A 25,044-nucleotide genomic window follows, 5' to 3' on the forward strand; every position below is an offset into this window, starting at 1 on the left:
TGTGGGGAATGGGAAAGGAGGAGAGAGTATTTCCTTGTCTACTTTATATGTATAAAATACCTTTTTCTGTATAAGCTATGTTGTAGATCTTATACTTCCCACTGAGTCTGTCTATACACAATAGGCTAATTTTGGTGACAAAATAGATTGGTACAAATTGCACACTTTGTCTCTGATCTCACACTGCTGGAACTCGGAAATAACTGTTGAAATAATTGGCATTACACCAGTATAGAACTGGTATGAAGTCAAAACCAGACCTAATGGTACCTTACTTTTTCTACAATTCTTCTTTTCTGCCTCATTGCCTTGTAAGTGTTATGTTTTATTAGCCTGTTGAATGTGAAATCAGTACAAATTTCCTTTCTTCACTACTTACACCTCCATTTAGATTGCTTTTGGATATGGCTTGGGCTTCCTTGGGAATTGTGCCAGTTTCCTCCAGGGTGAATTTGGCCTATGAGTTATCAAAAGGCAAAATATGGCGTTGAGGGCAACATTTTCAAATATGGATGCCTAAATTTAAGTCCCCAAATCCTTATTTAGATACCTAAAAAGATAACCTCAGAACTGGGAGGAGTTCAGCACTTCCTTATACTTGCCTGTTTGTTGGTTTCTAAATACATATTTAAGAGATCAATTTTAGATGTCCACTTTTAAAAATCCTGGTCTAACATTGTATTTGCTGGTTAAGTGCAATACACTGAAATATAACACTAAATGTCAGTCATTTTAATGAGAGTTTAATATAGCTATATCAGTGCCTGGCATTAATCATTATAAATTGAATGGACTCGTGCATTGCATTTTCCTTTACTAAATGGTGAGTCGTGTAATGACAGTACCCTTGCTGATTAATGTGACAAGTAAAATATTTCTTTCAAAATTGCTATGTTAAAATGTAATCATACAATCCAGTTATCAGAACACAATTCGGTTTTTAAGACTTGCTGGGGTTGGCGACTCTGCCCAGGAACAGCAGGCAGCTGGTGCGATGCTCATAGATGAGAAACAGAAAGGGGCGGTCAATGACGAAGCGAATCTGAGTGGAAAGAGGCATGAACCCTACCGTGGTCACAGCTGCAGCCTCTGTGCCTTCTTCATTCACAGTAATGGTGCCTTGGTGGTTGAACTGTAAAAATGGGGCAGAAAATGCAGAATACATCTGGTTAGATTTCGAAGTCTTAGTAATTTGTCGTAGGCGAATTTCACTGTAATAAATGTGCTATAAAAATGGTGAACTTAAGTTACACCATCGAATATTTTCTATGCTGCACATAGCTTTCTTGCTCTGTTATCACGGATTGTTTTTATATGGCATCAGTCCTCTGGCTTTGGTGGCTCCCCCTTCTTGATTGATCATGACATTATTCCTTCCAGAGATTTAAAGGCATGATCTTCATAATGTGTGTAGTCGTCTACCAGTGGTTCTCAAGCAGTTCTCAACACATGTTTTCCAGGAAATACATCAACTTAGCTAGATATTTGTTTAGTTTTAACATAGGCTACATAAAAAAGCACTATTGAAGTCTGTACAAACTAAATTTTCACACACAAATGTGCTGTGACACTTTTTGTGTCTTTGTCTGATTTTGTAAACAAGTAGCTTTTAAGTGAGGTGAAACCTGGGGGATATGCAAGAGAAATCAGACTCCTGAAAGATACAGTAGTTGTCTATAAGGGTTCAGAGCTGCTGGTCTACTATTATATATGGGAAAATACAGATCCTCTATATTCCAGGAGAGGCAGAGATATTGTGTTATTTGCTTAGCTAAGCTGTGAATTATTGTACTTTGTGCTGCAATTCAGATAGCTGGGATTAATAAATAGGATGAGTGTAGAAGGGGAAAATTACCATATCAATAATGACTTTATCATCAGATATTCCAGAATAGTCACCATTTTTGTCAAACATTGTTTCTATTCCCATGGATTTCAGATAATCAGTCAGGTCATAACTCTTCTCCAGCTTAAATTTAGGTAGAACGACTTCTCTTGTTCTAGTAAAAAACAGAAACATTATAGGTCTTAAAGAAATATACAACATATCCCTTAACCCTGCATATCAGTTCCATTCGTATTAAGCAGGAATGACACTGAAATATATAGTAATTCTACTCTGTATTCTTCCAGGCTTAGCTTTCTAAAGGGCCCAGGGCCTTGTCTACTTAAGCAGTTTTTAAAAATCTAAGGTCAAAGAAACTCTTAACTGCTGCATAATGTGTTACTTCCTTGTAATTCTTCACTTAAAAGGCTTATTAGTTGTATTTCTGCAGTATATTGTTTGTGTTCAGATGACATGGGTATGATAAGCATAGCCAACTATCTATTATGGAACTCCCTGTCACACTAAGTTGGAGTTTTACCAAGCACATACAGCAGAGGTAAGTTTGTTTTTTAAAAAGAGAGAGTTCATGTCTTTTTCATAGATTAAGGCCAGAAGGAACCATTATGATATTCTAGTCTGTGTTATGTGGATTTGTCACATAAAACAGACAATACAGTTTTGCCAAATATTCCTTCATCAAGCCCATAATTTCTGAATGAGATAGACTGGGGTAGACAATAATTTTTGCAGGGAGATGGTACTCCCAAGAATTTTGCTAAGTGGTCACATACCACATTTTCTGTTACATTAATAGAAGTGGTGTGAGGTATGGCACGTCTCGTAGGTGGGCCATGGGCTTGGGTCTGCCCCCCCCCTTGCAGTGGGGAGCCAGCGTTGGTTCTCCAGAACCACAATATCCTGCCCCTACGAGGTTGGAGCACCAGTGCTGGCTTCTCACTGGGGGCAGGAGGGGAGCCTCGTGGGTTAGATCCAGTTTGTAGGGGCAGGAAGCAACTCCATAAACTGCTACTCCCCCTGGCTGTGAGAATTGGCACTGCAGTAAACTGCTCACCTGGAAGCTTTCCTCGATGCTCCCATTGTCTAGAATCATGATCAATGGGAGCAGCAGGGTATGGTGCCTGGGAATACCCGCAGGGGCACAGAGTCAGGTAAGCACCCCCCTTTTCCCTTGCGCCCAGACCCTGCACTCCCACCCCACTTCTGTAGTCTCCCAGAGCCCCTACCCTCAGCCCACTCCTACACCCAACCTCCCTTCCAGACCCTGAACCCCCAGCCCTCGTACATCGATTGTGTCATTATAAGTTGTTGGCTGGTGATCCATGGAAAGATCTGCATTGAGCAGAATGTGAGCCTTGGGCCCAGTAGTTTGAGAACCACTGCTATAGGGGGTAAGGAGAAGGTGGGTCTCTAAATGCTGCTACTCCCCCAGAACCATCCTCACATTTCCTTGATTTCCACCCCATGGGAGCTGTAGGCTCAGTGTTTGTGAGTACAGGCAGTGCAAGGAGGCCCCCTGCCCCCCTCTTCCCAAAGGGCATGCAGAGACATGCTTGCCAGCTGCAGACAGCCGCTTTTGGGAGTGGCATGGCCAGGGCTATAACAGGCAGGCATCCTGCCTGAGTGGCCTATTATGCTGTGGGACTTCTAGCAGCCTGTAGAGTCATGGTGGGCTGAAGGGAGATGTTTGGCAGGCCATATTTTGCCTTTCTCTGAGCTAGACACTATCTTTTAGAAAGATATCCAAGACTTCAAATGATGTGGAATCCACCACATCTCTAGGTAGGTTATTCCAGTGTTTTATTACCCTTACTGTGGAAAATATGTGCCCTTTTTTCTACGGTGAGTTTGTCCAGTTTCAGTTCTCCACCACTTACGGTTGCCAGATGGCTGAAACAACAACTCCCCCCCTCCCCCCCCAAAAAAAACACCGGGAAAAGTTCTGTTGAAGAGAAAAACGAGGGGGGGGGGGGAAGGACTCCAAGACTTATTAAGCAAACAACAAGAAAACTACATAAAACAGCATGTCCCCTGTAAGAGTGAGTGCAGGGATAGGAATAGGGGAGCGGTTGAGCACTAAGACCCAGGGGAGTCATTGCTTCCCCTTGGTCTTTTGCTGGCAGCCATTTTGTGCCAGCAGCCTTGCATGGGAGTGTTGGTGGCCGGGAAGGTTTTGGGGGGGAAGGCCAGGCACTGAGTATTTGTAGGGTTGCCAGGTGCCTGGCATTTTAGCCTTCTGGCCAGGGAATAAAAATCAGAAAATACCGGACATCTTAGGTGCCCGGTATTTTCTGAAATTTTTTACCAGAGAGGAAGCGAAAATACTGGGCTGTCTGAGTGAATACTAGACTGTCCGGGTGAATACCGGACACGTGGCAACCCTACGCACTACTAGATATCATTTATGCCTTTGTCTGCTAAACTGAAGAGTCCTGTATGATCAGAAATCTCTCCATGTAGGAGTTTATAGACTGTAATCAGATCACTTATTAACCTTCTTAAAGTTAAAGAGATCGTGTTTCTTTAGTCTCTGAATGTCTAGTGTTGCTTCTAAATCATTTCCATTTTGTCAACATCTTTTATGAAGTGTCAGTTCTGGACACAGTGTTCTGTTAATCATCTCATAATACTTTATATACTGGTAATACCACTATATGAGCTTGATTCTTTGTATTCTCCTGCTTTTACATCCAAGTATCACTTACTTTCTTAAACTATTGCACTACGAGTTTGTGTTCAGTTGGTTATCTGTCATGATTCCTAAGTCCTTTCCTACGTCACTGCTTTCCAAAATACAATCCCCCATTTTATAACTGTGACTTACATTGTAGGATACTAGATTATAAATTTGCATTTAACTGTATTAAAATGCATATTGTTCAAGTGAAGCAGCTTAGCATGTGATCTGGATCATTGTGTAGATACATTTGTCAATATTATTTATCATACATCAATTCTTGTGTGAATGTTTTCTCCCAGATCATTGATAAAGAGATTGAATAGCATTGGGTAAATAACTCATCCCACTAGGAACTCTTGCACTGAATGATCTCCCCACCCTTACAATAACTCTCTGAAGTATCTCATTTTGATCATTTTTAAAATATTTAATATAGGTTGAATTGATTTTTAAATAGTGCAGAGTTTTAAATCTGAATGTAATGCAATACAAAGACAAATATCTCCCAGAAGTCTATTATGTCAACACTGTTACTTATGTCAATCAAATTTTATCATTTAATCAAAAAACTAGATCGAGTTTGTTCAACACAATCTATTTTCTATCAAAACATACCTATTTGTCATGCTCTTTTGCCATCTCTCCACCACCTGCGGGGTCAGTTGTTTCTCCAGTGCTTTCATGCCAGATAGTTTGTTTGGAAGCACAATTAGCATGCTGATGTTCCCCACATATGGCAGCTGGAGCACACCACAGTCTAGCTCATGGTCAGCAGCAGCCAGGAAGTTTCCTTTGGTCTGCATCATAGGAACCTTTATTGTTTCTTTCTCATTCAGTCGGAAGGTCCGTTTGTTTGTCATTTCCACTGGAAATTTGTTTTCCCAAGTTCCTGTTGTTAAAGGAGAAAACCTCATCCTTATTTATATATGTATAATTTTAGTTTGTAAGTGAAAGACGTTAAAATATAATTTTAGTGATGAAGACTTATTTGCTAATATCCCAAAATGTAGTTTGGCTGTTCATTTTAAAATTTGGCCAGAATTAGAGGAATTTAATTTTGGCAACTTAGATTAGTAAAGGCTATTTTAAAAAAAAATTAACATGTAAAAATGTAAGCATGTGATTTGCGTGTGTGTAGATGTTTGTCTGACTGCTGTGCACATCAAAAGGAGTTCAAATGCATATGCACATTTCAAAAATCACTCTAAAATATAAATTGGAAATCATGTCAAAGATATCTCAGAGAAAATGTAATTCTCTGGTTTGTGTAGATCACAGGCTTTAAGGGATCTAATGTTGATTACAGATCAGTGTAATTCTGCTGCTGTGTAGTGCTCAAAATTATACTGTCTCATCAACATAACTAAATACAGCTAACTTTTAAGTTCTACATGGGACAAAATATTTACATTTTGCCTCCCAAAATTTTGACTTCATTAAACTGAAAACATTTTAAACAAATATACTGGTGCCTGGGTCACCACTGGAGTAAATTGGCCAGTTCTGTGAGGTACTGCTCACTCTTGACTCCAGTGATGCTGCTGAAGTTCAGCACCCATCAGGATCAGGCCCTAAGGACTTGATCCAACTCCTGTTAAAATTTAAATAGGTCTTCCTATGGAGTTCCATGGGATTTGGAACAGAGCTGTGCGAGCACACTCTGAAGGTTCCTCATGTGCATGACTAGTCCTCTGAAGGTATTGTATTAGAAGAATGTATCTGATGATCTGCCTTTTTAATCTAATATATTCATAGGGATGGCTCTGGAAGGAGTTAGACTTGTCTCTTTGGAGATGGGCAGACATATTTGGAATTTTATAAATTACGTTTATTTTATACTGGCAGATTTACCCATCGTTGCTCGGTCTGTAATTCGGGAAGTCCAATTAAGTGTATTTTGTTTCTTCATTCCTAGAAACTGTTATCATTTGCTTTAACAAAAAACGGCTTAGTCAGTTTGGTTTCCAATAACATTTTTTTTCTAGTTTTCAAACCATAAGCATTGATTTAGCTGTGCCAAAACAAGGCACTACTCCATATTCCTCTTATTTTATCTCTTTTCTATACTATGTATTGAGAAGCAATTCTATTCCTGGTTCATCCTATTTTTCTGGCTCATCTTGGTTCAGTTTCTTTCACATTCGCTCAGTTATGTCTCTTTTCTGTTTGGTTCTCTGAGAAGCAATCCCATTCCAGGCACATCCCAGTCTCCAGGCACAACCACACTCTTGTGTTGCTTTAAGATATGATAAGAGGAGGCTGTATACCAAATTTGTTGGTCCTAACTCCTATGGTTTACGAGGAATTCTTGATCAAAGAGACTAACTCTCTACAGTGCATTGTAGAAGATTGGCTGTTGGTATTTCCTTTTATAATCAGGGGGATTAGATGTAAGTGAGCAAATAAATGTAGAGCATGATAGTACATACATTGAGGAGTTAATACTATATCTTTTCAATAATTCTGTTATCCTGTTATAATGTGTAGTGTTAGGAAGTTGCTATCTTAATTTTGCTGATGCAGTTTGTCTACTAAACACATTTTCTATAATGTGCATACCATTTGATTAAGAAAGACTTTTGACCTTTACATAGGAAGGCTTAGATAAGTCTGCCATCGTGTTTGCTTTTGGATGGCTAGTAATGTGGAGAGCATTTGATGCCTCACTTTTTGTGTCTGTGTGGTCACATGCCAAAGAGAACCTGGGACTGCAGGCTTAATATTTGACTGCAAAGTAATACTACATTGTACAACAGATGTCATTAATAAAGTTTTGTGTTCTAATATTAATACTACAACTTTTTTCTGCTAACACCTGCCTATCAGTGGGTTTGTATTATAGCTATTGAATGTCTAACGCTTTGGAATATTTTAAGACAATAAAAATTGTGTGAGAGAAGCCTCATTACAGTTCAATTAAAAAAAATCCCTCAAATCCTAGAAGTGGATAGTCCTCCAACGGAAAGAAACAGGAAGTATTAGGTGAGTAGTAGCTAGATATATTTTTTTTAAATCCCCTTTTGAGAAGACAAAGTGGTGTTTAGAAAAAACAAAGAGGGAGGAAAGGGTAACCAAGAGAAGCAGAGTACTAACCTTAGCACTCATTTGAGCAAAGGCAGTATAGCTTGTTGACAAGGCAGGGGTGTGAATGCATAAATTTCAGGATAGGGCTTAAAAAAGAAATCTCAAAAATATTCCCAGATTTCTGTAACACCTTTTAAAGAGGTTAAAAATCTGCGCCACTAACTTATTGAGGCACTAACTATAAAGTGGTTAGGGTGGGTTTGATGAGTCCTGTCCTGCCCCACTGGCCCTTTGCCCTGCTCCTATCTTGCCCTATTAGGCCCTTTGCCTAATCTCCTGTTCCCTTCTCCCCACTATACTCAGTCTCAGTCTTTCCTACCCCCTCTCCCAAAATACTTCAAACCATTCTCTTCCCTTTCTGTCTCTCCTGTACCTCAAGATTCCTTGCAGGATCCTGGTATTTTTAACATGGTCATAACAGCATATTTCCTCTTAAACAGCTCCCTGAATCAGCTGAGCCATTTTTCCTGAAATTCCCTTCCCCACCCCAAAGTAGCTTGCATCAGGTACCTAACATTGTTAAACTTTAACTATTTGAGCTGAACTTTTCAAAGTCGTGGGAAACTGAAAATAAGACCTTATAGTAGGATGTTTCAGGCAGTTTAACAACAGGCAACCCTAAAGGTGGTAAATATCCACTAATTGACTAATCGAATAGTCGATGCATTTTGCATCGACTATTGGATTAGTTGTTAGGGTGATTCTGCCTATGAAGTGTAGCAACAGCCTTAGGCCTGTTGCTACACTATAAAGGTGAAAGTGCAGTGTGAAGCCTGGGATCAGCTAGGACTTCAGCTGATCATGGGCTCGATGCAGTGCTGCTGCTTTGAAATGCCATGAAAAGCCTTACGCCGAGCTCCCCGTGGCATTTCAAAGTGATGGCACTCACAGAACCCAGGATCAGCAGGGTAGTCCCCAGCTGATCTCGGACTCCATGGCGCTGCCTCTTTGAAGCACCAGGATGAGCCTGACACCGTGCTCCCTGCAGCATTTCAAAACAGCAGTGCAGTATGCAGTCCGGGGCCAACGGGAGTCGCCAGCTGATCCCAGGCTCCACGCAGTGCTACCTCTTTGAAACGCCACATACAGCCTGGGGACACCCAAGCTGGCTCTGGATTGCACGCAACATTTCAAAGCGGCATTGCTGCATAGAGCCCGGGGTCTGGCCCCAAGCTTCAAGCAGCGCTGCTGCTTTGAAGTATCCTTCCGCCCCCCCCATCCCTGCCGTTGCTGCCTCTTTCTGATAGAGTGTTTGCTTATTGGATAATCATCTAGTCAATTAGTCTTTCACATTCCTAGGCAACCCTACTAGTTCTACCCATAACTAAAAACACCACCTATCTGTCCACCCAAAGAGTTTCAGTCACAATGAATACTGTTCTGCTTTTATTAGAAGAACACTTTTTTTAATCTAGTAAATTTTTGTCAGGTCCTTGAGTGGACCCTGGGTACAGATCTCACTGTGTATGTTTATATGCACATATTAAACTCAGCATTTTTTACCCTGGCTGATTCTGTAGATTCTAAATACTTTAAAACTATATAAAATGTTTAATTCAGTCCAAAAACAACTGTATCTCTCCTTAAGTCAGTGGAGTTGCACTTCCTTATGGTAGGACTGAATTTGACTGTTTACTTACAACAACACTGTGGATACTTTGTTCAAGAATAATTTTGCATAGGGTCCCTCAGCTGTGACTATTTTTCCTAAGGCTATGGTTTGTATTATATTTGGAATGTTAGCTCCTTGAGGCAGGAGCCATCTTCTTGTACTGTGTTGTAGAGTGCCTAAAACAGTGGGGTCATGGTCCATTGTAGTAGTAATAATAATAATAAATACAAATTCTTAGCTCCCATTAGGACTATAAAAGAAAAACAATTTTTGTTGTCTACGTTGTCACCCATTCTTGGTCCTTCACATTGATGCATGCTGTTAAAAAAATTAAATTAATCCATTTCTTGCTGAAAATTGAAATTTGGATTATTTTACCTTTAAAGTAAATACAGTTGAGAATCATCATCAACATAGTGGGGTTGATATTCACGAGAGCTTCTTTTATTAATCCTTTGGTCAATTTCAGGATGCGCTCATTGGTTTTAGTGATGAAGGCAGGGTCTGAGAAGTCAGATGATTGGGCTTCGGCAAAGTAATAATTTTTCATATTGTTTTTGAAATCATCTATAATTGAAAATTGCTTCCGAATATAAAGATCATTGACTGATCGCAGTGTGTAACCGAAATTGCGTCTGAAGAGCCGGTGAGTTAATTTACGGAAGAGGTTGTGAATTGTCATAATCTCATATGTAGAGCTTGCATTAATGAAGTCTCTGAAACCTAGAACAGACAGTACCTCCTGGTGTGTTTGTCCCTTCAGCCCCAAAGAAATCATAGCCATTGCTGTGGAAATACCAACAGGAGCCATCAGAATATTATCTGAAGAATTAGCTCTGTCCTTCAGACTCCGATAAAGGTTGAACCCAAAATTTGCATTGAGGATGTTAAGACGCTGGATTCTGGTTTTACCATGGAATAGCTCAAGAATATTTCCTTGCTGAATTTCAGCAACCAAATGCAGAGGAGCATCAATTATGTCAATATAATCATCATCACCAAATATCTTTTCCCATTCAAGGTAGTCTTCCTCTTCCTCTTCCTCAGCAATCAAGTCATTGGTTATAGTGTTTTCTTTATGAAACTCTGGTGGAAAATTAGGCATATCATGTGTTTCATTGTCATGGGGCGCATGGGGATTTATAGCTTCATTACCGCTTTCAAAATGCTCTTTAAAGTCTTTGATCCCACAAAACACAGATGTTGTGAAGAGAGAGAGTACAAACAAATGAAATAGGCGCTTCATTGTGACAGGTCAGATGCTGGAAGACACAATATATCATAAGTCTCAGAGGGGTAGCCATGTTAGTCTGTACCTGAAAAAACAACGAATGGTCCTGCAGCACCTTAGAGATGAACAAAAAATGTAGATAGGATCATGAGTTTTCATTCATCTGCACAAGTAGGTTGTGTTCGCAAAAGCTCATAATTCTATCTACATTTTGTTAGTCTCTAAGGTGCTGCAGGACCATTTGTTGTTAAGCTTTTACAATATATCATAGAAACTATGTAGTACCTGAGTTTTAAGAGATTGCCCTTTTCTTCAGTAAGTGTTTAAATTTATACTGACTCTTATGCTGGATAGTTGGCTCGCTCGTGCAATTAGTTGTGTGTGTTTCTGCTAGCCTTTCTTTTTGAGTTGTGCCTAGATTAATTCATGCTCATATAATATTTCAAGCCTATTGTAGTCTGAGACATTCAAGTTCATTAAACAACAATTGATTTCTCTCTTTGGAGAACATCATTGCTTTTCAGCCTGTGTTCATACAATTAGTCATCTACTAAAATGCCTCTGTCTCTTGTATATTATGAAGTTTTAAGATAGATGAGCACATGTACTTAAACAATTAAAAAGAGTGAAGTCCAATAGAATACATCTTCCAAATATTTGAAGTTAGTAGGAAATCATTAGTTTAGAGCACATCAGAGAAATGCAAACAAAATTTGACAAACGCATTTATATTTGAAAAACATACTTTAAAGATAAACCTTGATAGGATTTCATGGGCAGTTTCATTGAAAGGGTGGAATTGAATGAAGATTGAGTAAAGAAGATCTGTGGACATGGACAGTGCTTCATTACCCTCCTAGTGAAATAGTTTATCCTATGCATTTGTTTAACTTTTATTTATCGATCTTAGTACTTGTTGGGACATGCATGTGACTTTTCCAGAACAGGGCCATATTTAGGTGTATGTGTACTGCATAGGCAGTATAATTGTATAGGCTTTTCTGTTCTAGTCCACTTCATCATTTACCCTTTTTTACCTAGGCTTTTGAGGGAATTGTTTGGTTTTAAAATTTTAGTTTTCTGGGCATTGTATCTATTCTTTATTTACTTTTTTGGTGTGTGTAGGATTATACAATACATGATACCCCTTTTCCGAAGATGGGATCACTAGATAATTAAAACTAGAGCAGCAATAGTCTTTATAATTATTAGCAATTCCATTTTTTTCTTAGAAGAAAGGATTTAGGATGAAATTAAAATGAAAGTAGCCTCAGTTATTTTCTCAGAGAATAACAGAATCATAGGGTTGGGAAGAGACCTCAGGAGGTCACCGAGTCCAACCCCCTCCCCAAAGCAGGACCAACCCCAACTAAGTCATCTCAGCCAGGGCTTTGTCAAGCCAGGACTTGAAAGCCTTAAGGGATGGAGATTCTACCACCTTCTTGTGTAACTCATTCCAGTGCTTCACCACCCTCCTAGTGAAATAGTTTATCCTAATATATAACCTAGACCTCCCCTACAGCAACTTGAGACCATTACTTCTTGTTCTGCCATCTGTCACTACTGAGAACAGCCTCTCTCTGTCCTCTTTGGAAACCCCTTCAAGTAGTTAAAGGCTGCTATCAAATCATGCCCTCACTCGTCTCTTTTGTAGACTAAACAAGCCCAGTTCCCTCAGCCTCTCCTCATAAGTCATGTGCTCCATCCCCCTCATCATTTTTGTCGCCCTCTGCTGAACTTTCTCCAGTGTGTCCAATTCTTTCTGTAGTGGGGCCCCCACAGTTGAACGCAGTATTCCGGATGTGGCTTCACCAATGCCAAATGAAGGGAAATAATCACTTCCCTAGAACTGCTGCCAGTGTTCCTCCTAATGCACCCTAATATGCCGTTAGCCTTCTTGGCTACAATGGAAGTTGCTTTGGTAGAACCTATTTTGATTGCATTGATTAGAGATCTAAGAGGACATGCAAAAGCAGTGAATTACAGCTGTGATATCCATTAAGGATGAAATGCAAGGTTTGAAAATATGCTATTATGCGAGAGAGGGATGAAAGCAGTTTTAAATCAAACTCAGGATTTCTAAACCAGTTTCCCATGGCTACACAAATTAATTTAGATTTTGTTAAAATTAATTATTTCTCTTGTTCCAGATAGGATTTATTTTAGTTAAACATAAATGGTTAGAATCTGCAATATGAGAGAGTACCATTGAATGTCTAATTGACATTCAAAGCCTCTTATTTAAAATAGACAAAATGCCGATAAGACAAAGAGCAGAAAAAAATCTTAGAAGTGGTTTTGAAAGAAGAGAATGTAAAGCTGTTCTTAAACAATAAAATACAGAACCAAGAGCGAAGTGAAAAGAAACATTTAAAACATTTTTGTAGCATCCAGATAATGTATCAGTCTCTCATTTTCTTCCCTATTGATGTACATAAAGAATGAAAATGAATTATCTTTATTAAACGTTGTTTAATCCTTAAGGATTATAATCGAGCAGTATTAAAACCTGAACTGTATAGTGAATGAGGTATTGTAGTCTTAATAGCTCACTTTGTTTAATTTATTATTTTTAAAGTTAGTGCTTCATTTTTTGTTCAAAGCTGGTAGAGGTTAACCAAGCCAATTCTGTACAACAATCACTAATGAAAGATAGTGCTGTCTGTGGTTCCCAATTTTATATTTTCTCCTTTTCCATGGACTAATGTATTATTTACCTTCATTTTATTGTGGGTACAGCATTTCCCCCTGCTTTTGGAAAATATTTTTCTTTGAGATTTCAAATCCAGTTCAAATTATAGTAATATTCCTTACCTCCAAGCCACTCTGTGGAGAGGGGTATGTTGAATAGCTAGAATAAGGCAAATGGCTCGGTTTAAATCTGAACTTTGGTGCTAATAAATTGAATAGCTCCCAAAGTAAACAGGCTCTAAATCAAACAGTGCTAAATTTTGCTTTGTCAGCCAAAACCCTTCTACTTGCTTAGCGATCTCTGCCAAGTGATTTGTTTCTTCTTCTATAGATGTTTTTGTTGAGGCTTGTTAGGTTTTGTGGGTTGCTTACTTGCTTTTGCTCTGTGTCTGTGGGTTTACAAGACCTGAAAGATTTTCTTCAGATTGTTTAAACCACATGTATTCTTTTGGATGGGGTAATTAGCTTAGCTCTCTTTCTGTAGGTATGTGCTTTATATATACATATGATACACATACAAAAAAGTTAAAATAACACTATTAAAGTTTCAAAGTCGTTACTCAGAAGTGACTGTTGTCTATTAAACTGATTATAGTTGTATCATGATGACTTTGTCCATGTTTTTCTTCTGTAGAAATCAGCTTTGTAAATGAATATTGCTAAGACATTGCAACAGTCTTCTTATTGTATCAGTCATTTTAATAATAACGACATGAATTTATTAATATATTGAAACAGATGAGAAACTAAATCTTTAAATGCTAGACCAACACTAGAATATGAGGCTATTTTGACTGATTCTTAGCAAATTATTAAATTATTTCAATCTACTGATTTTCTCCTTTCATGTTAGCTCACCAGACGTTTGCCACCCATCAAAGAGGCTAAACCCAGATTACAGAAGCTCTTCCGTGATTTTTGGCTGTATTCGGTGCTCATGGGATTTGCTGTGGAGGGATCAGGTAGTATAACTTCCAGTGCGAAAAGATGCATTGATGGTCTGGTGCACTGATGGATTTAGGTTTACCTAGTTTGTAAGTGCAAATCCGCTTTTTGGCACAGACTTTAGCAATTAGGACTAGGGATAACTGGGAAATGACTACAAGGTAGGCATCTTACTAGGTACTCCTCTGATGACAGAATACGTTGTATCCAAAATGCCTTACTTAGCTATGGACTAGACTACAGAAGCATACAAAGTATTATTATTTACATCCTCTGTTCACAAGTGTTTATGCTAGTTGGACTATGCATGAAAATATAAATGTAAAATGACAGTGATCTAATGAGGGAGGGGCAGGGTTGACAAACAGGCAAAGTAGAAATTACTTACACAATGAGCGTTTTCACCTGCAGCAATCTGAGCAGGTTTATTACATATTTGGAAAATAGGCTATTTGCTGGGAATGCATATACTTGAATGTGTGAGAAGAGGGCCTAAGAGATGGTCCAAAACTTGGTGATATTTGTTTTCGCTGAGTGACTCTTAATATCTCTTGATAGTAACCAATTGAGGATCACTAAACTAATTTTAGGATTCTTTAGTAGCCAGATCAATTGATACAATGTGATGGGAGCATATTAGGATGTGTTTCCTAGACACATTTTGTCTTTCTCTTCCTTTCTTCTCCCTCCAAATTTCTACTTCAGGTCTTTGGCCAGAAGAGTGGTATGAAGGCGTATGTGAGATAGCCACTAAGTCTCCACTACTCACCTTTCCCAGCAAAGAACCTCTTCGATCTGTCCTTCAGTACAACTCTGCCATGAAAAATGACACCGTGACTTCTGTAAGAAATATTTCTTTCATGTTCCTTCAGACTTTAAATAATATATCCAATAGTAACCAGCTGCTAACAATAATGTAATGTTTTCATCTGACTCCCTTCATTAAATAACAGCTTTCAAATGCACTGTTGAATCTTGTAAACTGTGCATGATTTAACAGAGTAAAAACCGAGACCATTAAGTGGTACAAGTGAGTTTTTATTAGTGGCAACAATCCTCTGTTTTCTAAATACAGAAACCAGATCTTAGTGAGAAGGGAAACCTAATGATATTTTTGTGTTTTCTCATTTTATATTGGGCAGATGAAATCTGCGGAAAAGTGATGAGATTAATTTGGTTTTGGTGTAAATGACATTCTGTTGTTCTCTCTATTGAAGTAGTTCCTAGATGAGCCTTCATCATCTGCCATTGCTTATGGCTTTGTACTTGCCACTTTTCTCTCCCTGTGTTTGCATTATTGACTGTAACCAGGGGAAGTACGAGGCGGGCTGCCGGCAGCTGGTGCCCCTGCCTGCTCGGCCTTCAATGGCGTGACGTCATCATTGGGCACCCATTGAAGCCGGTGCCCTAGGTGATGGCCGAGTTGGCCTATACACACAGGCTGTCCCTGACTGTAACAAAGGAATATGTGTTGTTGTTGACAGTGTCAGTTTTTAAAAATTAAAGGATGAATGATTAGTGTAAAACTGAGAGCCAAACTCGTTGCTGGTATAACTTTATTAGTTACTCAAGCAGATAGTTTGTTCCACACTTTTAATGAACTTGATTGAACTATACTTCTTAAACTTGACTTAAGAGTAATAGCATTGATGTTTCCTTCTGCCAACCTTATGCATTTTATGCACTATTCCAGTACGTCACTATATACCATCAAGAAGTGTCGTGCCTTTTTATCTCTTCTTTATTTGGATGAACAATACCAGAGTGGAGGTTTTGTTTTTTAAGGCATGGTATAATCCATAATAATCTAAATTAAACCTCTTCAGAATGTAAATAGATATAGCCGATGTGATGGCATAGTCTTCTTATTCTGAAGTTCCTTATCTTTAGGCTGAACTGAATGAGTTACGGAGCACCATCATAAATCTCTTGGATCCTCCTCCAGAAGTGTCTGCTCTGATTAATAAGTTGGACTTTGCTATGTCTACCTATCTGCTGTCTGTTTATCGTCTAGAGTACATGAGGTATATTTTTATTACTGCATGTTGGTTTTGTAATCTTTGTTTTCTGGCAATTCATGAACCCTTCAGCCAAACTTGGACGCATAGGGTGAAATTCTGATTCTGTTTGAGTCAGTGGGAGTTTTGTCATTGACTTCGCTGAGACAAGAATTTCACCCATAAGGTGAAATGACCATCTCTGCCAAGCCCCTTTATGGCAGGTAAAAGGGCTGCCATGACACAAAGCAGCCGCCAAAGTCCCAAACCCCTGGGCTGTGTCCAGACTCAGGGTTTTTTTCAAAAAAAGTAGCCTTTTTTCGAAAAAACCTCACCTGTGTCTAGACTGCAGCCGTGTTCTTTCGAAATTAAATCGAAAGAACGCGGCTTTTCTTTCGATGGCGGTAAACCTCATTTCACGAGGAAGAACGCCTTCTTTCGAAAGTTCCTCTTTCAAAAGAAGGCGTTCTTCAATGTAAATAGGGCTTCTTCGAAAGAGAGCATCCAGACTCACTGGATGCTTTCTTTCGAAAAAGCAAGCCGCTTTTTCGAAAGTTCAACGTGCAGTCTAGACGCTCTCTTTCGAAAGAGGCTCTTTCGAAAGTATCTTTCGAAAGAGCCTCTTTGGAAAGAGGCTTGCAGTCTAGACATAGCCCTGGTGTCGGAACAGTGGCAGATAGCCATAAAGCTGCCACAAGTGGGGGCTGCTTTGGCTGGGCTGGAGTACTCCCTGCCCATGCAGAGCCCCACTGGGCTGGAGCAGTCCACTACCCATGGTGGGGGTGTGGGGCGAGTGCGGGGCTGATGCAGCCCTCGTCCATTAACTGTAAAGGTGGTGCTTACTGGTTAACCATTCATATCCCTAGGAGGCATATCAGAATCTCATCCATGATGCTGCATAGTTATCATGGTTATGGAATCAGTAGATCCAATATATAATTGTTGCTCTTGACAAGCACAGTTTGGCATTGCAAATAAAAACACACTGGAATGGACACTGGCAAGCCAGTACATTAAACTAGTAAAAAAATTCCTAATGATTGAATGAGACCTAAAGAGGACTTTTATTAGAGAAAGTGGGAACAACTCCTAAGTTATATGCTTGTTTGGCCTTAAACAGTAAGACAAATATTTTTATTCACAAAAGCCTTTCAGACATGTTGTAAGTACCACCTTTTAAATACTGGTCAGCATTGTCATTTTGGGCAAATGCCACATGGAAAGAAGAGTGAGATCTGTGTGTGTAGAAATACCCCAGAAACCGCTCACCTAATTGGTGAAATTTGTACAAGTTCTTTCACTTCTAAGATCAATGTGAATTGTTTGTCTAGTAGCTATAAATACATAAATAAATTAATTAAAATAAATGTTGTCCCCAGACTGCTGTTAGCTGAAGATAGACCCAGAGGCTCAGGCATTAAATCTAATGGAAATTTAGTTTCATGATGTGTGGGTATATATTGCAGGGATGAGCATGGTTTCTATGTTTTGTGTGAATGTACTAAAAAAATTGCCCTCCTAGGGTATTGCGTTCAACAGACCAAGATCGCTTCCAAGTGATGTTTTGCTATTTTGAGGATAAAGCTATTCAAAAAGACAAATCTGGTAAGATAACTGTCTGTATGCTACTGGAGAAAGTAAAGTTTGGCTAGAATAATACAGAACAAAATTAATGGAATTGGGTTAATTTCAAGTGAACTTGCATTGCATGGGTGTGCTGTAAAGCTCAAAATATTTTGAATTGTACATGTCAGAGAGATTCTTTAACTTCATCAGTAGTGGACCATACATTTTGACTTGGTGGCCACAAAACCTTTGGAAATGAACTCTTTAGGTTATAGGTGAGCACTAGCTCCTTACTACTTTTACAATATATTGCCTTCATGTTATCTGCTTAGGGTACGTCTAGACTACAGGCTTTTGTTGACAGAAGTTTTGTCGACTGATACTGTTGACAAAGCTTCTGTCGACAAAGTGTCTAGACTACATCCAGTTCTGTTGACAAAGCAAGCCGCTTTGTTGACATGACAATATAGATGCAATAACACCTTCTGTCGACAGAACTCTGTCGACAAAAGGCATTATTCCTCGTAGAATGAGGTTTATAGCCGTCTACAAAACTGCAGAGTTCTGTCGATGTTATGTCTCCAGAACTCAGTGGCAGGTTAGATCCAGTTTAGTTTTGTCGACAAAAGTCCACTTTTGTCGACAAAACCCTGTAGTCTAGACACACCGTTACACTTATTCCTTTAGGGGGCAAAACACTAGCTTTCTGTCTCTTAATTATAATAATGCTGGAAGTGAGTGAAAGAAAAAGGTCTAGTTGCTCTGCGCTAGGGAAGAGTTGTTGCACAGAATGTGTCTGTTTTAAGGAGGAGTGTTAGAGAATTGCAAATTACCTTAATTTTTAGAGTAGTCTGCTCATTATTAAAAGTTGTGACTTAAGCAGTGCAGTGTGTGCATACTCACGGAGATTTTCCTGACAGAAATACCCTTCTGGAATAGGTGTTTGTTACCTTATATCACTAGGAGGGTGGTGAAGCACTGGAATGGGTCACCTAGGGAGGTGGTGGACTCTCCATCCCTAGAGGTTTTTAAGTCCCAGCTTGACAAAGCCCTGGCTGGGATGATTTAGTTAGGGTTGGTCCTACTTTGGGCAGAGGGCTGGACTCGGTGACCTCCTGAGGTCTCTTCCAGCCCTAGGATTATGTGAAATTTCCTACAAATTGTGTCAAATATTTTTAATTGTTTAAAGATTTATGCCATATCTGACACTGGCTGAAAACCTTGAAGGGAAGAGAATTAAATCAGATGAAACAGAATTATGGTAACTTGGCATTATATGCATAAAGAGGTTTTATTGCAGTTTATTGAACTATTCTCTGGTTCTCTACATGTTTTAGGTACCCCATTGAATTAAAACTATTGCCAAAAATTTGTTCCAGAGCAATGTTTTGAAGCAACTCCTGCCCATATGTTTTTTTTTCTGAAATTCCTGAAGTTAATAGTTGGTTCCATCAACATCCTTTGTTGTTGGACTATTAATAGCTCTAACCTAGTATGGAAATATGATTGCATTTAGGCTTCCTTGAGAAATATACCTGTTTCTCTTGTCACTTCATCTGGGTTGTATAGAACTGCAGCAAATTTGAGGAGGTAAATATGTAGGAAGAATCTTCAAGTATAAATACTCCCTATTAAACTGTATATCATAACCACTATTACCAAATACCTCAACTATTCATGATTTAAGAGAAATGCTATTGATAAAGTGACTAATCTGCAGAGCTATGGCAGCCAGGAGCAGAAATATAATGCTAAATGCTACTTTCAGGGGATGGTGACTTTTCAGCTTTTAAAAAAACTTGCTTTTGATGGAATGAATATTGTTTAAATTGTAAAGCAGTTTGATTCAGTGTTGTCTGGGCACAAATAAACATTTGTAACTATTAATGGTTCAGTATAAAAGGAAAATTTAATTTTTACAACAGAGCACAACATTTTTCTCGATTCTTCTCTAGGCATGATGCAGTGTGTGATAGCTGTTGCAGATAAGGTTTTCGAAGCTTTTCTTACGATGATGGCTGATAAAGTAAGTTATGTGGGAAGGAGAATTAAAGTATAAAGTGTGTAAGTATATGTTTTCATTTTTTTAAAGTTTTTTTTTAAAAGCAAAAACGTTTCTTGTTTCTCTTTGGAATATCTAGGCTAAAACTAAAGAGAATGAAGAGGAGCTTGAGAGACATGCTCAGTTTCTACTAGTGAATTTTAACCACATTCATAAGAGGATCAGAAGGGTTGCAGACAAATACTTATCTGGTCTTGTAGATAAGTGAGTATAAACATCTGGCTATATTACCTTTTTCACACTACTTGGTTATTAAGAAGAATGCTGAAAAGGGAATTCATCTGGATTTCATGGCTGCCAGTTCTATGAATAGGCATTTGGTACATCACAAATATGAAAATCCTTGATGATTAAAAATGGCCTAGAGGGTTACTAAAATGTTGTTCTGGTTCTGAAAACTTTGCTTTGTTACTATTGCAATCCCCTTTTTAGTATCCACACAAGGTGATCCACACAGAATGATCAAACTTAAAGAATATATTTGTCATTTAATTGCATTTATTTATCATACTGTATATCAGTGTTTCTTAAACTTTTTAAGACCGAGGAACACCAAACTATAATTTTTTTTAATGAAGAATACCAAGGACTTTTTGTTGAGCACTAAAAAAGGGTGGGGAGGTTGGGAAGGGGAAGTTATTGAGGGGAAAAATGATCACCTGCCCCTTTAAGGGTGGCCATTTTGAACTCTGTTGTTCTCTCCCCCTCCCCCCCCCTTTCGGACTGCCTGCTGCCAGGGAACACTGCTGTATATAGGTCTACAAAGTATTCAGTGCCCTCTGCTGGCTAGTAGTGTATAGTGCATTTACTATGTATGGTGGAAAAAACACTAAAAATCAAGAACAAAACAAAATATAGGTTAAAATCATAACCTGTTCTTTAGTTCTCTTTCCTTCCCTTTCCTCCTTGGCACATTTGGGTCATATGGAGCTGAAATTGTCTAGCCTGATTTTCAATGGGAATTTTGTACACTGTTGCCTCTGTGCCCTTGCAAATCTCCGTTTGGGCTATGTTTGCACATGCAAATCATCAACAATATTTCTGTCATTTGTGGCTGCTTAATCCCTCCTCCAAGCAACAAAAGTTTTGCTGCGACAAGCAAAAGTGTGAACGCTGCTTGAATGCTGCTTTGTCCACTCTGCTTCCAAAAAAGTTAAAGCTGCTTGTGGGGATTAAAGTATTTTGTCGGATAAAGTGCCAGCAAACAGCATTCACATGGTTTTAGACACTGTCTTTTTGCTAAAAGCTATGTCATAAAGGGATGTTAAAATGTGTTAAATTTTGTAAACATATTACCTCTGAAATTTACAACAGTTACATGTTTACATGTAGAGGACCAAGTGGGAGCCTATGCTCATGGGGAGCCAGCTTTTAAGCTAGCTCCCCCTGAGGAGCACCAGCTCCTGCTTGCCTCTGTGGGAGGCAGCAGCATTGGGGGAAGAGAGGGGAGGAAGCCAAGGCTCTCTGGTTAATCATTTAAATGGGTACACGTTCACATTTCTAGTCCTGTAGAGACTGTCTTTAAAGAAAACAGTTCACAACTCCAGTCTCTCATTAGCCATGTTCAATTTAACTTAATAATCCCTTCTATTTGGTGTAGGTTTATACTAGATACGTTGTTCTTTGTGTATCTCTGGCACCTTTTGGTGAAGGCATAATCTTTTTCAGCTCTGTCTATTCTGTTTGAACTTGTATTTTAGGTTCCCGCATTTACTGTGGAGTGGAACTGTGCTGAAGACCATGTTAGATATCCTCCAGACACTGTCACTCTCTCTCAGTGCAGTGAGTACTCTTTTATTGAATCTTTTATTGCTGATAGAAAGTGCATGTGTATCAACTAATGTTTTCATAACAGTGCAACAGAGATACCAGATGCAATTAAAGGTACATATTTGCAAAACGTATTTTATGCGTCTTCAACAATGAAGTGGCTAAATGACATAATGTTTCCACAGTTTTTCATTTCACAGTGGTAATGATTTTTCTTGAAGGTTTGCTTTTTGGAGTTTTAAGTTGCTCCATAATATCCAGGAAAAGGCACTTTTTATTATAAAATCTTACATTTCTGAAATCACCTTACATCCAAAGATCATAACTTATTTTACAAACAGTATAAATCAATTCAAACTCAGAATTCTTATGTAATGTGAGAGGTGTGCAGTTTTTTAAATTATTGTAATTTAGTATTAATGGACTGTTGTATGTAAAGTGTTTTGAAGATAGTAACATAGAAGTACTAATTTATTTTCTAAAGTTTCTCTTTAAACTGTGTGAGAGTTTATGATTATGGTCATGTTGAAAACAAGTCCAAAATACAAGAGTCTCATAAGTTACTGTTTTATCTCCTTTGTGGGATGGATGGTATCATTAGCAAAGCAAAAATGTTGCCTGAAGTGAACAAGTCAATAAGAGATGGGCGAACTGCCTCTTATTGAGACTGTACATACTTTATTTTAGGACATTCACAAGGACCAACCGTATTATGACATTCCAGACACTCCACATAGAATCACTGTCCCTGATACTTATGAATCCAGAGAGGTAGGTGATGTCTCTTGATGAGGTGGCAAAAAGTAATTCAATTGACTAGTCTGAATCAGCTACTCTGAAGTCTTGTTTGAAGGTTCCTTCTTCAGTAAGGCTCCTTGCTGTGATTAGCTACCCAACACTTGAAGTTCATTTGAATATCTCTATTTCAGAATTGTCTTACCAAAGCGTAACAGTTCTCTGATTGACAAAACACACTTTGGTTATAGCTGCAATACTCTAATGTCACTAAAAGTCTCTTGAACTGTCTCCTGCTGCCAGTGCCCTTAATGTTGCTTACAATGCTAACAAGCACGATGATGTCTGTGAATTATTGGCTGGCTGACTGGCATACCAATGCACTTTTCCTAGAGTATAGTGAAGGACTTTGCTGCACGTTGCGGGATGATTCTTCAAGAAGCAATGAAATGGGCTCCTTCTGTCACAAAGTCCCATCTTCAGGTAACTAACTTGAATTTGTGAAGAAATATTTTATGATCCTCAGAAATATACAGAGTTCAAATACGTCGAAATAATAGTACATCAGTTGTTAAATGCATTTATACTTATTTGGTAACCTTTTGGCTAATCTGATTTCCTCGTTTCATCACCCCCATAATGGAAGCATCACTAAAATCAATATCAGTTTTGTTTTTGAAGTAGTTTTCAAACTCTATCTTGGCTAAGAATTTCGAATTAATGTTCAGTACATCCACCCTTCTGTTCAGCTTCGATCGTATGTTAAGCATGCAGAATGTTTTGGAGGTTTAATTGTTCTCTGATACAATATTATGAGAGTGATAAGTTTTGACTGATGTGCATAAAAATTCATGCATGTTTGAATTCTTGGCAGGTGATAATGCAAGATCTTTGCTATTAGAGAGAGGTTTCCTCAGATTTATAGTTCTTTTTCAAATATAGTAGTACCTTGCTAAATTATAAGATCATTGTAACAAACTTCAGTAGCTTTCTGAGCAAGTAAGGACTTAATCTTGCTGCTAATTCCTTTTGCTGAGCCCACAAACACAAATCAGAGAATGTGTTGCAAAATATACTTTGTTAGTCACTCAGTTGCAGCTTATTATTTATCATTTGTGGGATACCATTAAATGTGCTTTAGTATATTTAATAAAATAAAAAAAAATGTGGTAGCATGGGAGCAAAATAACTTGTTTGTTAATCTTGTGAGGACAATTTTTAGGGCAGGTTACAGTTTCTAGAATAGCCTATTGTCTGTTACATCTCATCCTCTGTCAGCACTGATGTGGCAGTTTCTGGAGAAGTTCAAGAATGCTCTAGAACAATTCCGATCCCTCTGTAACATTTGTATTTTCTGTTTAGAAGAAGAGTGGACACACATTTATCAATCTTTGTTTTTAGCAGAGCAATACAGTTAGGATGTGTCTAGACTACAGGTTTGTTTTTTTTTGAAAAGTGGCCTTTTTTCAAAAAAACTTTCCCTGCGTCTAGACTGCTGCCATGTTCTTTTGAAAGTAAATCAAAAGAACGCAGCAGTTTTTTTTCGACTGCGGAAAACCTTGTTTTATGAGGAAAGACGCCTTTTTTCAGAAGAGCGCTTTTTTCGAAAGAGCAATGTAATGCAAACTGTGCTTTTTTGAAAGAGAGCATCCAGACTGCCTGGGTGCTCTCTTTCGAAAAAGCAGCTTGCTTTTTTGAAAGTACTGGCTGTAGTCTAGATGCTCTCTTTCGAAAGAGGCTTGTAGTGTAGACGTATCCTAATTAGTGTTTCTATCTCACTTCAGCTTAATATTGTGCAGAACATTTGGCTTGGTTCTCAAAACCATGGTTTTTGCTTTAGACTTTATATCCCTATTAGTGTTGCTTTATTCTCTGTACAAAAAAGAGAAAGCCTTTTTTATTTTAGGTTTCTAGGATGAGAACGAAAGTGCTGCTTGCTTAGTGCTGAAGAAACAATGTTTGAATAGGAAAACAAGATCTAAACCTAACTAAATAGATTGTCTCATGTGCATACTGAATCTTTTGGTAATTCTTGTTGTGTAGTACTTAAAATGAGTGAACTGCTCTTGAAAACTACAGTCTTCCTCAAAATAAACTAATTCCTTGTCTTTTAGGAGTACCTAAACAAACATCAGAACTGGGTGTCAGGCTTGTCTCAGCACACTGGGCTGGCTATGGCTACAGAAAGCATTCTCCACTTTGCAGGCTACAACAGACAAAACACCACCCTCGGGGTGAGTATTAGGCATCAACAAAATAATCCTACGTGCTGTAAGTCATCATAAATAACATCCCAGATATCCGCTCAGGAAAGTTCTTTGATTTTGAAATGTGAGTCTTTTAGCCATGTTCTTCTGCCTTTGAATGATTGGAAGGTAAGAGATACTACTGTGAATCTTGTGCTTTTAAACACAAACACTATTAAAATCTTCTACTTTTAACAAGGATTTCATATAACAGATGTCATTTTTAAATGATAGGGTATTTCCCTTCATATAACAATTTTTTTTGTAGAGTCTGAAAAAGCAAAATAGTAATGGTTTCTATAGGATAACAGTGTTCTTGCTGAGCCATGTAGATTTTCTGTTGAGACTCAGTATCAGGATGGTGATTTTAAAACAGAAATTTAAAACTGAATGCATCTAGCTTGTCCATACTGATTTGTCATCAGTGGGAATTTCCCCCCTTTTAAGAAGGGGAATATAGAAAAATAATTGTATTTTTGCTTATTTGTTTTGAAATTGGAGTGCAAATAGTTTTGTATTTTTGGCTATATCAAGATTTGTCCTGAGCGTGGGGAATAGGTGTGCACTCTTAGGTAATCC

General features: G+C 38.4%; 2 protein-coding genes across 4 annotated transcripts in view; one reads left to right on the plus strand and one right to left on the minus strand.

The window, feature by feature from the left end:
- Positions 1 to 25,044, plus strand: part of PI4KA (phosphatidylinositol 4-kinase alpha) — a 106,463-nt gene that overhangs the window by 45,201 nt on the left and 36,218 nt on the right. For both annotated transcript variants that reach the window (XM_075898245.1, XM_075898246.1), the window contains exons 20-29: positions 13,998 to 14,106; positions 14,795 to 14,931; positions 15,980 to 16,113; positions 17,609 to 17,691; positions 19,608 to 19,678; positions 19,794 to 19,918; positions 21,415 to 21,496; positions 22,172 to 22,255; positions 22,613 to 22,702; positions 24,334 to 24,453. In XM_075898245.1, coding sequence (XP_075754360.1) covers positions 13,998 to 14,106; positions 14,795 to 14,931; positions 15,980 to 16,113; positions 17,609 to 17,691; positions 19,608 to 19,678; positions 19,794 to 19,918; positions 21,415 to 21,496; positions 22,172 to 22,255; positions 22,613 to 22,702; positions 24,334 to 24,453 — 1,035 coding nt within the window. The remainder of the gene's footprint in view (positions 1 to 13,997; positions 14,107 to 14,794; positions 14,932 to 15,979; positions 16,114 to 17,608; positions 17,692 to 19,607; positions 19,679 to 19,793; positions 19,919 to 21,414; positions 21,497 to 22,171; positions 22,256 to 22,612; positions 22,703 to 24,333; positions 24,454 to 25,044) is intronic.
- SERPIND1 (serpin family D member 1) lies at positions 722 to 13,392 on the minus strand. Of its 2 annotated transcripts, none has more exons than XM_006134779.4 (5): positions 13,268 to 13,392; positions 9,601 to 10,484; positions 5,142 to 5,415; positions 1,856 to 2,000; positions 722 to 1,132 (listed from the first exon to the last, which is right to left on the minus strand). In XM_006134779.4, exons 2-5 carry the CDS (start codon positions 10,466 to 10,468, stop codon positions 941 to 943), a joined length of 1,479 nt encoding a protein of 492 aa, XP_006134841.2. In that variant the 5' UTR covers positions 10,469 to 10,484; positions 13,268 to 13,392; the 3' UTR covers positions 722 to 940. The 2 variants fall into 2 exon arrangements, with proteins under 2 accessions (XP_006134841.2, XP_025046331.2); XM_025190546.2 differs by having other exon boundaries at positions 13,171 to 13,309.

Source organism: Pelodiscus sinensis, chromosome 15 (assembly GCF_049634645.1).
Source record: "Pelodiscus sinensis isolate JC-2024 chromosome 15, ASM4963464v1, whole genome shotgun sequence".
Taxonomy (NCBI): domain Eukaryota; kingdom Metazoa; phylum Chordata; order Testudines; family Trionychidae; genus Pelodiscus; species Pelodiscus sinensis.

Excerpts from the sequence above, each read along its gene's own strand:
- SERPIND1 (XM_006134779.4), bottom strand. The coding sequence starts at position 10,468 with ATGAAGCGCCTATTTCATTTGTTTGTACTCTCTCTCTTCACAACATCT. Across the intron at positions 2,001-5,141 it reads CAAAAGAGCATGACAAATAG|AACAAGAGAAGTCGTTCTAC; the intron begins GTATGTTTTGAT and ends GTTTTTTACTAG. Across the intron at positions 1,133-1,855 it reads ATAAAGTCATTATTGATATG|TTCAACCACCAAGGCACCAT; the intron begins GTAATTTTCCCC and ends CCATTTTTACAG.